The sequence below is a fragment of the Uranotaenia lowii genome, chromosome 2 (assembly GCF_029784155.1).
Source record: "Uranotaenia lowii strain MFRU-FL chromosome 2, ASM2978415v1, whole genome shotgun sequence".
Taxonomy (NCBI): domain Eukaryota; kingdom Metazoa; phylum Arthropoda; class Insecta; order Diptera; family Culicidae; genus Uranotaenia; species Uranotaenia lowii.
In genome coordinates this window covers 130,386,717-130,400,001 of record NC_073692.1, presented here as the reverse complement: position 1 = coordinate 130,400,001, position 13,285 = coordinate 130,386,717, and the positions used below count along the sequence as shown (strand labels likewise).

The following is a 13,285-nucleotide window of genomic DNA, read 5'->3' as shown; positions in this document are numbered from 1 at the left end:
ACAATTCTGCCCCCAATGTCAACACACTAATGGGAACGTTTCGAATCCATTCGGTCATGTAGCAAAATAGCGTACCAATAGTCATTTTACTCTTCAACAAGCGCAGAACTCGGCAGGAAGGTAATCCATCTGCAATAAATCGTAAAACCTCTCATTTTCTGCTTCAGCACCGAAACCGATACTCAGTTCCCCCGAAGCAGTTGCACAGTCCCAACATTGTCCAAATTCGAAGCAGCAGTTTTTATTTTCCGACGGATGCAAATTTCCATATGTAGAACTCACAATGGAAAATCGGCGAAATATTTATGCGATGGGATGCACCGATGTTGCACCACCAAGTTGTAGCTAGGTACATGTTCGCTTGACAGAATGCCAAGAAGCCCGGCACCATTTTGCCATCCATCCATCTATCTATCTATCACTCGATCAATCTCGCATTGTACAACGAAAAGCAGAGCATCTCGGAAAAGGATAACCCAGTTTTATGTTCCGCCGAAAGCCGCCACACAGTACCTACTACTGTCTGTATGTTATGAACGAACACACTATCTGCACATCGCACAAAATGCTCCATTCAACAGCCCCCTGCCCCTGAAGTATAAGTGAATGTAGGTATATCGCCAGATAGACATCTGTAAAGACCTACCAGCTAGCTATTCCTAGCGTCTTCAAACCAGGCCGTCCGCCCACCCACAATAAACACACCCACTCGAGGCGTTTTCTAGGGTAGGTTTTTTTTTCGCAAAATAAAATCCACAAGGGCGACACACATACGCCGTCCAAAGCAAGTCTAGTCTACTAAAGTCGGTGGTAGGTACATCTTGGAAAAACTTGAACATACACTCCATGCAAAATGCCACTAAGCCCCTCGGGTAGTTGGGCGATGACGTATGGAATTTGAATTGCATCGCATCCCCTCGTGTTCCAGGGAATTAAAATGCCTGTACTCCTGCTCGGGGATGCGCTTCATGGTGAATAAAAATGGATGTACTAATATTTGTACACATCTGCTGCAACACACCACCGTTCGAGCTGGAAATGCTTTCGCTCTGTATCACTTGGGTAGGTCTACCTACATCCTACTCGGTATGACACGTACAGATGCAGAGGAAAAATCATTTAGCTTCACTATCTAATTGCTCATCGCTATTAAATCTGCCCCCGATTATGACATGTGACATACGATACGGATCAGAATTTTTTGTTTTGAGTGGTTCTTTTTGGTTGGTTTGGTTTTGGTCAACATTTTCAATAGTTCTATAGTTTTAATCACAAGTAAATTTTAATAAGTTAATCTAAATTCCTAATCTTTACAGGTAATGGTAGATCTCTCGCTCAAAATATTAATGTTGATCCTTCCTAAGATAACTTGTCGAGAATTGATCAGATCTCTAGTTCCATTTTCTGAAGACCATCAACTCCTACTGAAGTTATGCTAACGATTTAGTAATTGAAAAATAAAAAAAAACTGTGGACCTGATAAAATTTCATTTAATGTTTTGAAAAATTAGTTCCTTTGGTCGCATTTTTTGGAATGTTTCAACAATGTATCAGAAACAGGAATCAATCCACCACACCAATCTTCAAATCTGGAGACCCTACTGATATGAATAATTATCGACTCATTTTCACTCTGAGTGTTTTCAGTAAAGTCTTTGAAAAATTATTAATAGTCAGAATTAATTAATTTTTGGCTGATTATAAAACGCTTTATCGCTTGTAGTATGGTTTCAGATCTGGGTCAAGCTCTCTGATTGCAGTTAATGAACTGGTCGATACAATAGTTGAAAATATTGATTGTATAAAACTTGTTTAATGTACTCCTCGATAAAATAGAACGCTATGGAATTCGAGGCATCGCTAACGAACTCATCCATATTTAGTAACCTTATCGGTAGAAAACAATTTGTCTCTATAGAAAATGCGTTTACTTCCTCAGAGATCCTTGAAGTTGGTGTCCCTCAAGGTAGTTACATCGGACCTCTTTTATTTCTACTATACATAAACGACATAAGCATAACATAACTTTCATAACATAAGTGCACTTCATGGTTTACCACGTCTTTTTGCGTAAGATATGGCTTTCTTTTATTCGGACAAATGTTCACATACCACTATCAAAAATATGGAGGAGGATTTAGTGTTCTAACATAAGGTTGCCAGAATTTTTTCAGCACCTATACGGGCCAGATAAATCCTGGCAATTTGATTTAAAAACCTGGCAAAATCCGGACATTTAACTCGAAACTGTCATCCAAAAATCCAGGCACTATCCGGGCAAATTTGATCATAACCCAGGAATCTATATATATAAAAATGAATTTCTGTCTGTCTGTCTGTCTGTCTGTTCCCTATAGACTCGGAAACTACTGAACCGATTTGCGTGAAACTTAGCAGGTGGGGATATTGGAGGCAGGAGAAGGTTCCTATAATGGTATGAGACCCCTCCCTCTCTCATGCGGAGAGGGAGGGGCCTCCCAAACAAAAGACATTTTTTTGCATAACTCGAGAACCAATCAAGCAAATGGTATCAAATTTGGCATGGGGTGGTATCTGGGAACGAGGAATATTTCTATTTATATACGGTACCCCTCCCTCATCTCAGTGGGATGATAGGAAGGGGGGAGGGGGGCTACCTTACAATTTTTCATATAATTCGAAAACTAATCAAGATATTGGAACCAAATTTGGCATGGGAAGGTATTTGGATACGAAAAATATTTCAATGATTATTTGAGACCCCTCCCTCTTTCCAATTGGAAGATATAAAGGAGGGAGGGGCCTTTTCTATAATTTTTTACATAACTCAAAAACTAATTAAGCAAATGGAGCCAAATTTGGCATGGGAGGATATTTGGATACAAAAAATATTTATATGATTATTAAAGACCCCTCCCTCTTTCCAGTAAAGAGATATAAAGAGGAAAGGGGGCTCTTTTATAATTTTTTACATAACTCAAAAACTAATTAAGCAAATGGAACCAAATTTGGCATGGGCGGGTATTTGGAAACGTGATATGTTCTAATGATTGTTGGAGACCCCTTCCTTCTTCCAGCGGATAGAAAGGTAAGCGGAAAGGGAGTTCATACAATTTTTACTGCATAACTCGAGAAATACAACAGAAAATGGAACCAAATTTTACATGGACCGATATTTGGGTACGAGAAATGCTTCTATGAATATGTGGTATCCCTCACTCCTTCAAAGAGGTGGATGAAAAGGGGGAGGAGAGGTCTCCCTTACAATTTCCAGTATAACTAGAGAGCTGATCTAGCAAAAGGAACCATATTTGGCATGTGAGGGTATTTGAATACGAGAAATGTTTCTATTATAAATTGAAGCCCCACCTTTTTTCAGCAGAAAGATATAAAGTAGGAACGGGGAGCTTCCTTACAAATGTTTACGTAACTCGAGAATTAATCGAGCAAATGAAATAAAATTTGGCATCAAAAAGTATTTGAGTACAAAAAATACTTTTATGAATATTAAGCTCTCACCCCTCCATTCAGTGGGGAGAACGGGAGGGGGATGGTACTTCCTTTCAAGTTTATGCATAACTCAAGAATTTACTACGCAAATAAAACCAAATTTGGCATGAGATGGTATTTCAATACGAGAAATTTGTCTATGTGAAACAATTCCTTTAGTGCAGTAGGAGGATGCAATTGGAATCAGAGGAAGGGAACAGGAAAGCTTATATTTAATGTTTTTTTTTTAAATCCGGGAAATGGACAAAAATGCCAACAAAACAATAAAAATTTGAATAATATCTGAAAATATCATTTGCTTTTGAAAGGTGTAGCAAAGCACACCGGGTCAGCTAGTTACAAAATTAAAACACTTGAAATCCTTTTTTTTCATTAAAAATCATCAAATTATTTATTATCTTGTTTTAGGCATCCAAAAATCTTTCATGTTTTTCTGGAAATTGCTCAGAAAAATTAGATTTGGACGCGAAGATAAAAAAGTGCGGTTATTTTTGATTGATTTGGCAAATAAAGTGAATAAATCCGGCCAGACCGGAATTTTCCCAAATTTGGTATTTAATATCCGGGCAAACCCGGATAAAACCGGACAATCTGGCAACCCTAATCTAATAGCAATACTTTTCCACCAATCTACTTGCCTTCAATCTCATGAAAACAAGATACATGAATTTTCGCTCATCTCGAATGGAGATTCAAGCACACAGGGATCCAAGTTTTTCGAACAACTTTGTAGAAAAAAATGTTAATTTCAAATATCTGGGAATAATAACTTGGCGCTATTACATTGATGATATGCAAGAAATTCATCTTTCATTGGAATTTTATGGAAAGTGAAATTTTTTTAACGCATCGCGTCATTTCAAAATTTTATAACGACCTTATACGTTTACTCTATTAAAATGTGAGACCATGACCTATTTGCTAATTGGTAGTGAATTTGGTGTTTAAGCTTTATTTTATCAGGTTTAAACTTTTTTACCTTGATAGCACTGGAGATGAAAGCTTAAATCTGATCAAAAAAGCTAACTCAGCCCAAAAAAGCTTAAATCTGAGAGATGTTCTCTACACGGGTTGTATAACGTTGCATCCTTGTGCATTATCCTTGCTCTCTCGGCTTCAAGTTTTACAAAACCGATGTTTGATCTTCCCAGCCGGTATTCCTTCAAATTACTATACTCTGATCGATCTCACAATATCTTACCGTTAAAGAAATTATGTGATTTACAAACATGTCGTTTTGTCATTGACAATCTCAATTCCTCTAATATTTTACAGAATTAATCGTTTTCTAGTCTCGGGCAGCGACGAATTCCTTTTATAGGTCCTTCAAAGTACAATAATCTTCCTGGGCATATTGAAAACACCAATAATCGGAACATTTGTAATAACAAATCTGTACAACATTTTAAAGAAATTTAAGCTAATACGCGACCAGCCGACGAACAACTTAACCAGCATTTTAAATATTTTTCCTTCCTCAATCTTAATAATTTGGAGATTATCTGGACAGATTTGGAGGAATAAGTAAACATGTTGTAATGACTTTTTGAACAGAAAAAATAACAAAATCTTATTTGAAAATTGCACCAAATATTGTTATATTTATTTTAACCTTCCTTTGCCGTTTAAAAAAAAAGGACAATTAGCCGGTTAGGGTCGAATTGCTATTTCGCATGTATCATCCAAACTACAGAGTGGTTTTTTTTTATAAATTATACCATTTTAGAATCGTCTCCATGTACACTATTTATTTATAAAAAAAATATGTTATGGTGTCAGAAAATTGAGCCGAAAGACAAACTGGTCAAAAAAGATGCCATTTTTAAACACAGATTGTGACCATCCTGGTTGAAATAATCAAAATTCACTATGTCAGATAAACTTTGGATGATTCAAAGATTTATTTAAAGTAAAAAAAGTTTTTGGTTTCCAATGTCATATGTCATGAACGGAAGAGTAAGAAAAATTCAAAATCATTGATTTTCGTCTTGAAAACCAACTAATTACTTTATATCTATAAAACTGGGCTGATATATTATGTAATCTATAAAAATCTGAAAACCAATGGAGACTAACGTAATTTTTTTTTTCAAATATTTTTATTTCATTAAGGACCGCGAAAACATACAACGAGAGATTTCAGAAATTTGCGGAACTGTATTTCAACATAAAATATATCAAATGTGCAGTATTAAAATTCTTGAGTAAAATGAAGTGTGGTATTTGATTTCTTGTAATATTATTGATGAATCTCATCATTATTGGTCACCTTAGACTTAAAGCCTTTTCTTTTTTTTGTCATTCTATAATGTTGCCAACATAACGAATGTTTATTGTAAAAATGTTACAGTTTTTCGCGGGAAAAACTGTAATAATGAATTACAATGTAATAAATGATTTCTTCATTTTTGTCAATCACTAGATGGTCTGCCCACACATTATTTAATAATTAAATTTAACATTTCAGAGTAGTTGTGCTCAGAGTGACATTAAGCGTGAAGTAGTTGTCGATATGTTGAAATTCTCTGATTTAATACTGGAATTGGTCACCCTATCAGTCTCTTCATTATTAAATCATCCCTATCGGTTGGGAACGAATGTTATTGAACATAACAGCAATTTATTTCATCAAAATTCCTTGATCCTCATAATAATTTAGATATAAAATCGTTGAAATTTTTATTTCATTAAATTTTTAAATAACCAGCTGTGTAAAACAAAGCACTTTTATTTTATTTTTTATATGAGCTCTCAATGTATCTGAATTTATATCAATCAAGAGCTTTTCAATACGCTTTCAATAGAATGAGTTATCGTTGATGCAAGACACCCATTGTTTTTAGGACTTTTTGCCTTTAAGGTCGTTTTCCGAAGGCCATTAAAATCATATTTAAATATTAAGAAGCATCTGATAGCAGACATTTGGTCAATTTCAAAATGGTAGGGGAGAGTGGGGTAACGTGGGCCACTCTTAATTTCTCAGCTGTGTGTTAAGATAAAAATCCCAATCCAACTGTCATCGTCATCGCTTTGCGTTAGCATGTTTTTCTATATGATGTTGACTTATGTACGCATCATATGCTTTTTTTATTTAACTAGCCTGGAAAATGTACTTACATACTTAAACAAACACCCGTAAAATTTCATGCATGGGAGACCTAAAGTACATAACAAAAATATGCTAATACGCTTATGATCTTGGTTTTGTCATGTTCTTTCACATGGAAAAGGATTTTTTGATGACATTTAAATAGGTCACCCATACGCAACCAATTTCCAAATCATTGCTTGTGGGCAATCGTGGGCCACATTTTGTGGGGTATTTTGGGCCACCTATATTTTGGTGTTTTTATACACGTTCAGAACTTAAAATACGTTATTACTATTTGTAAAGTTTCCTTATGCCAAATGAAAAGTTATGAAAAATGTTTTGGCCATCTTTTCTAATGCGATAGAGACGAACAAAAATCCTATATATGGAATTTTGCCGAAACGTTCGCGAGCCAGGTTTTAGGATCTATTCGATCATACACAACTCTCTTTTCAGTTTCCTAATCTGAAATCGCTTTAAAATAACTAAATGAATTATGAAATTTCAGTTTTGAGTCAACTCATAAACTTTGCACGTTATTTAGTCAATTTAGATATGGTGGCCCACGTTTCCCCACACTTTTTCAAAATCCAAAAATAATTACTTACAGTCAAAACTCGGGAAATTAAAGTATTTGAAAATAACAAAAAATACCTAATAATACCTCAAAAATGTAGAAATCCTTTCCATTTATTTTTTTCATTTTATCTTTTCTAATAAAGAAGTTATGAAACAAAGAAAAAAAGGGGGTTATGATACCCCACTCTCCCCTATAGTTTTGGAAAATTTGTTCAGTAGTTTTGATTTTATTACCAAAACAATAATCCGTGTCTGTATGACCCTAACTGGCTAATTGTCCTTATTTTGCAGCGAGACTCAGGTAACGCTTTTAAAAACAACTTAAAATGAGGAATAAGGAATAAGATTCATAAGATATCGCTTAGAGTAAGTACATTTCGGGTTATAGATACACCCATAGAAAAGGTTGCAAAAATGCAATGCCTATCTGGCAAATCTCTGTGCCCAAAATGTGCTAAAAAGTGCACTATACCAAAGATGATGATTGGAAAAGCACTACGGGAATAAAGACCCAAGCAAAATAATGCATGACCCTTCAAGCGAAACAAGAAAAACATTTTATTGATTTTCACCCTATTGGATACTTCATTGGATGGAATCAAATAATAAGTCTGTTCAATGAAGTTTGGTCGTAATATGTAGAAATGGATTTCCAATTGACTTTGACCGATTTCTACCAGGTCGAAACAAACCCTCCTGCAAAGCTGGATAAGTTTTGACTAGTTTAAACTTTGCTTGAAGAACGTTGAAGAACGACCTGACTAGTTTCAACCAGAACATTGGCCCATTGAACAACTATCAGTTGACAGAAAGGGGGTGAAACCAATTTTTACTTACAATTGAACGAAGCTAATGTTTTTTTTTATAATTCCGGTAAGCATACAAACACAGAGCACTCGGTATATCATCCAACAATGTTCTTGCTGGCTAATTGCTTCCATCCTGCTTTGTCTTGTGATAGGATATGGAATATGTTTTATTTGATTTCTTTCAGACATATGCACTGCGTTTGCGCTGGGTGGATAATGCAGTTATTAGATAGCTTGTTAATGCCGGTTCGGCATAGAATCTTATACCGATAATTCCACTTCCAAGAAAGTTAATTATTGGAGTAGTGTCTGATTTGTGGGTGTAGTGATTGCTTTTTACTCAAAGAAAGACCTTTATTTATTCATTCAACCAAAATTTTGTTGCGAACAGAACAAACAAACTTTTAAATGAGTCTGAAAATGAGCCGGTTGATGTCGAAATGAATATCGGACAGTGATATTGTGTAATTGGCAAGCCTTGTTAAAGCTGAAATTTATCACGGTGCTATTACAATACCCACAGGCGAGCATCGATAAGACATAAGAAAGGGCAATTGCTCAGCCCAATGATCATCGGACTAAGACCGCAAGAACTTACCGCCGCTAGGGGATAATTGGCGTCAACCTGAGCCAATCCGAACCCCCGTTAACCACAATTCGTAACCGTAATGAATGAATGGCAAGATAGTGCCAAATCGTAGCGCTGAAGTTGACAGCACTTTCACCTTCCGGCTGATCGGTCGATGGTGGTCCTTCTCTTCTTGTATTGGCCCGGGTTTCTCGGTATAAAACGGGGAAATTGGTTTACAACAACAACAGACCCGGCAGCGATGCAACAAATGTGTGATTGCGGGGGTGTGTTCGATTCGCCCGAAAGCTATTATTGTGGTTTGAGCGGATTGATTCGATTTTGTGGTACCCCCGGAGCCCATATTGACGACTGATGGCTCTATCTAAGTGTATAATTAAGTATTTTTCAGACACCAAGAGAGGTGAGGTAAGCAGCAATTTATGTGGATGTATCTCGTGTTTGTAAACGCGTTACTCAACATCGATTGACTTATGACGTCGTCGTTGTTTCGCGGTTGAATGAGCGTGCAATTGTTCAATTTTATCATTATCTTTTGCGGTGCTCACCTTATATGCAGAAAGTACATTAAGCCTGGCTGGTGATAATTGCCTATTGCGTATGAATGATTAACCAATTTCGGTATTTGGAAGAGCCTCTGTTGAATGTTTTGATTGAAAAAGCGGAAATGGCTTTATTGGCTCACAAATGTCATTCAATATAGGTATGGGAACATCTGCAATGATTTTATTTTCTCTGAAATCTAGGTATGAAGGTACAGATAAAATAAGCAACAGAAAGTATTTTTTCAATATTGTGCCAACCCAATATTATTTCATCAGTGATTTCTATTCATGGCACGGAATGACTTTTTTTCCATTTACGGTTCAATATAATTCCAACACAATGAAAATCAAAACCAAACAAATGAACTGAATCATCTTCTTCGATCAGTTTCCAATCAATCTTGGAACGTTCTGCTGAACCAGGAAAAGAGCCAATAAACGAATCATTCCAGCAGATACGATTGTACTGGTATTCTGATGAAAGATAAAGTTCACCTCATGGTTTCCACGTTCGACTGCTGGCTGGGGAAAATACATAAACGGGGAACGAGCCAAGAAAAGTCTACCCTTTAATGTCGTATTTTTTGTCGATCAACATCGATGAACTTACGGAACCTGCTGGCCTCACCTTGGGGGAAACATGGTAAGATGGGCGGCGCCAGCAGGAAAAAAAGGTATACGAGTTTGTAAATACTTTCGATGTTCCAAGAGCAGGAACCAAACTGGAGCCGTATTTTTACCATTCAGTCAGCAAAGAATGGGCCTTTTGCCAACTTTTTTTCTCCCCTGTCTCTCAACAATAGTCCTGGGGTGATTTGAGTTTCGTCTTTTGCTATTCAATTACTTGTCTGTGTATTTTTCTCTAATATAACATTACCTTCCTTAAGATGGTGTATACATTTTCATAACATACTGTCTTGTTGGCAGAAATGGTTACGTTATTTTATTTTTATCTAATCCAATTGGTAAACGACAATTAACATTCCTTTGATTCTTTTGGACAATTTTTGTTATCATAAAGTACATATTTATTCAAATGTTAAGAAATATTTTTTCATCTTTGTCTGATCTGGAACAAAAGGGAATGGGCATAGATTTATCTCCAATCGAAATTGAAATTTTGCAACCTCTTCTTCGGATATATGTGTCTCAAAGAAGACTAGACTGGGCAAATATGTATGAAACTTGGTTTTCCGGTGTACACTGATGTACAATATACGGTTCGGAAGGTTTAAATTGGTAAGAAATCTCGCGTGAGCTTTCATTACGTCGTATGAAACCAAATGTAAACAAACAGTTTTATTACGAAAAAATTTGTACAATAACTCACATAAACTAGTCGCAACTTCATTCCATCTAATATTATGCATCTAGAAAAAAACCGTAATATGAGCGCTAATAACCAAGTAGCCCAGCCTACTAGCGACATTGAAATCCAATGTAATTTTTTGGATAAACAAACTGAATCAAAACCAAGAAGTGTCAGTTTGATTGCGGTTCAGATTCCACGAAAAAAAAATCATGTCTGTTATCAGGTCTGATCCTCTGGAAGATGAGTGAGTATAACTTATCTTTTTTGTCCCTGTATTCCTTACGACAAATTTTGTTGTAGGTTGCACGAAGAGCACCTAGAACTGGATGAGGGAAATGATTATGTTATTCCGCCGTCTTTCCCTGAAGATATGGAGTTCGCGACAGAAAATGTGAGTCCTCTGCAGGCGAATGAATTGTTTTCCTTCAATGGACTTTTCTTCATTCGGTTCTTCCGGAGCCAACTACGATCTAAAGAGCTCACGGAAGTGAGTATAGGAGGAGACACCATGGAGGAAGTACTGGGAGCTATATGGCAGGTTGCACAAGATCACGTGCGCCGCGAGGTGATATTTAAAGATGCTGTGCCATATTGGAGCGATAAGGTGCAGCCCGATGTTGGAGATATCGGACGTTTCATCACCCTCCAGAATAAGGCTCAGAGGAAGGGATTTTCGGTCGGAGAGTTAAACCATCGGATTTTAACAAAGTGGCGTGGAAAGGTGATAAATTTGTACATTTATCCATACTCAATCAACGTCGAGACAAATCCACAGTATCAGACTGTGCTCCGAAAACTTGTCTCCCCGGAAATCCCTGATCGGTCAGGAGCGCATTCTACTCGAGATGATTCCGCGTTGGCGAATGAGCTGCGCGAGAAACATCCTGATTTAGAAGGACACTTCAGTTCTTGGCTTTTGTGGGCCAATTTGATAAATTCGTCGCCGGCTCATGAACGAGACTTGTTAAGGCAAGCCGATGCGCCACCTGTACAATTGGCAAAATTTTTTCGCTGGGCAACGGTTTCTGAAGCTGCACGCCTACAATCCGTCCATAGAGGCATGGTGGTAGCTAACACCATCAATGAAGGCTGGATGCGAGGTATCACAGAGATCAAAGGGGAACTTGCGATGGCATCAAAACTCCTCCAGAGTGCTATAAGTAAAATGGAAGCGCTAGAACTAAGAGGACAGTACGGTTCGGAATTGTGCACCGCAATGGAATCGACAACACGCCCCGAAGAAACAGAGATTAGTGGTATCCTTTCCGAAAGAGTTACTGACAGTTACGACGTTGATCATTGTTGAATTTTTTTTTCACTTTAATTTATTGTTTTTTTTTCTTTTTTCTTTTTTTTTACTCTTCATTTAACTTTTCTCATATTTTTATTATTCATATTATTAACAATAAAAAATATCGAAAAAAATGTATTTGTATTTCGTTAAATCTTCTACAGCTATTAATCAATCCGGAAAAATATTGAAATCCATATTCTTGGGATCTTGGGATAGGCCTTTTTCGGGAAGAAAAGTACCACCAGCAAAATAACCACAGTGATTGAATAATTTACTGCAGGGATAGGTTTTGAAGCGGTTCATTGCGTCACAAATTTCGGACAGGACTGGTTTCTGATCAATGTGCTGTCTTCTGCAACTCCTCTTCAATAGTCCAAAAATATTTTCTATGGGGTTAAAGAAAGGGCAGTACGCTGGCAAGAAAATAACCATTATTCCAATATTAGGGTCGCAATGAATACGGGCCCCATCCATTATCCAAATCGAATTAAATCCGGGATACCTCTGAACTTGAGAGTTTTTCAAGGCAAAATTCCTGCAGCAGTTGAAGATTTTTTTGCGATTGAAGGTGCCATCCGTAAAAAAACTATCAACCAATCCATTCATGTTCAAAAAGCATAAAAATGATACCCTCGGCTTTCTACAAAACTCTCCTCGATACACCACTTTCTGTCCGACGATACCATATCCTTTGCGCCGTAATATGTCCTTGTTGTTGATGCTCACTTCATCTAGGAAAACTAAGTTGAACAGATCCCACGGTATTGCGAGCAATTCCTTAACGAAGCGCACAATTTCATCGTCACGAATTTGAATGGCACGGCGTTCGATAGTTTTCCACGACATTCCAGATTCATGCAAAATCGAACAAATGGAAGAAACGCTGATATTTATTCGGAAATGTTTCTGGAACTTAATCTTCGCTTCCTCCAGGAACAGAACTGACTCCTTTCGATACAAATCAAAAATCCATTGACGCATGTGGCCTCCAAACTTTTTGAAAATTTGTTTTCGTTTCTTTCTTTCGAAAAACCCGTTTGTTTCAAATTTCTTGAACCATTCGCAAACAGTGGATAAGGATTTTCCGTAGACTTTGGAAATGTCTTTCCTGGTCATTCCTAGAAAATAATTCCCGTACAGCGCGTGGTACACGGTGTTCACACTGGCATGACGTTGCCTTACATTTTGAATAATTATGTTGGACATTTTTTCAACTGAAAATAGATTCCGTTCGGTTCCGATCCTAACAATATAAACAAAACAACACATCGCGAGTTTCCTAGGAGACTTGAAGCATGCGATTGAAGGCCTAGGGAAAATGTACAGTAAATAACGTAAACAATTTTCGTGCACTGCATTGAAATTGCCTACTAGACTGAAAAACTAATAACAAACCTTCGAATGACAGGAATCTCGCTAGTAAAAAAGTGTCGCTAGTAATACTGTCGCTATTCGGTTTGGTGCTATACACATCTATATATATAAAAATGAATGTTTGTCTGTCTGTCTGTTCCCTATAGACTCGGAAACTACTGAACCGATCATCGTCAAAATTGGCATCTGAGGGTTTTTGATGC

The 13,285-nt window shown here is 37.0% G+C and overlaps 2 protein-coding genes across 3 annotated transcripts in view; one reads left to right on the top strand and one right to left on the bottom strand.

Moving 5' to 3' along the window:
- Positions 1 to 13,285, top strand: part of LOC129750083 (serine-rich adhesin for platelets-like) — a 586,616-nt gene that overhangs the window by 70,180 nt on the left and 503,151 nt on the right. The gene's annotated exons all lie outside the window — the stretch shown is intronic.
- Positions 11,877 to 12,936, bottom strand: LOC129750085 (uncharacterized). The gene has a single exon (XM_055745297.1). It carries the CDS (start codon positions 12,912 to 12,914, stop codon positions 11,877 to 11,879), a length of 1,038 nt encoding a protein of 345 aa, XP_055601272.1. The 5' UTR covers positions 12,915 to 12,936.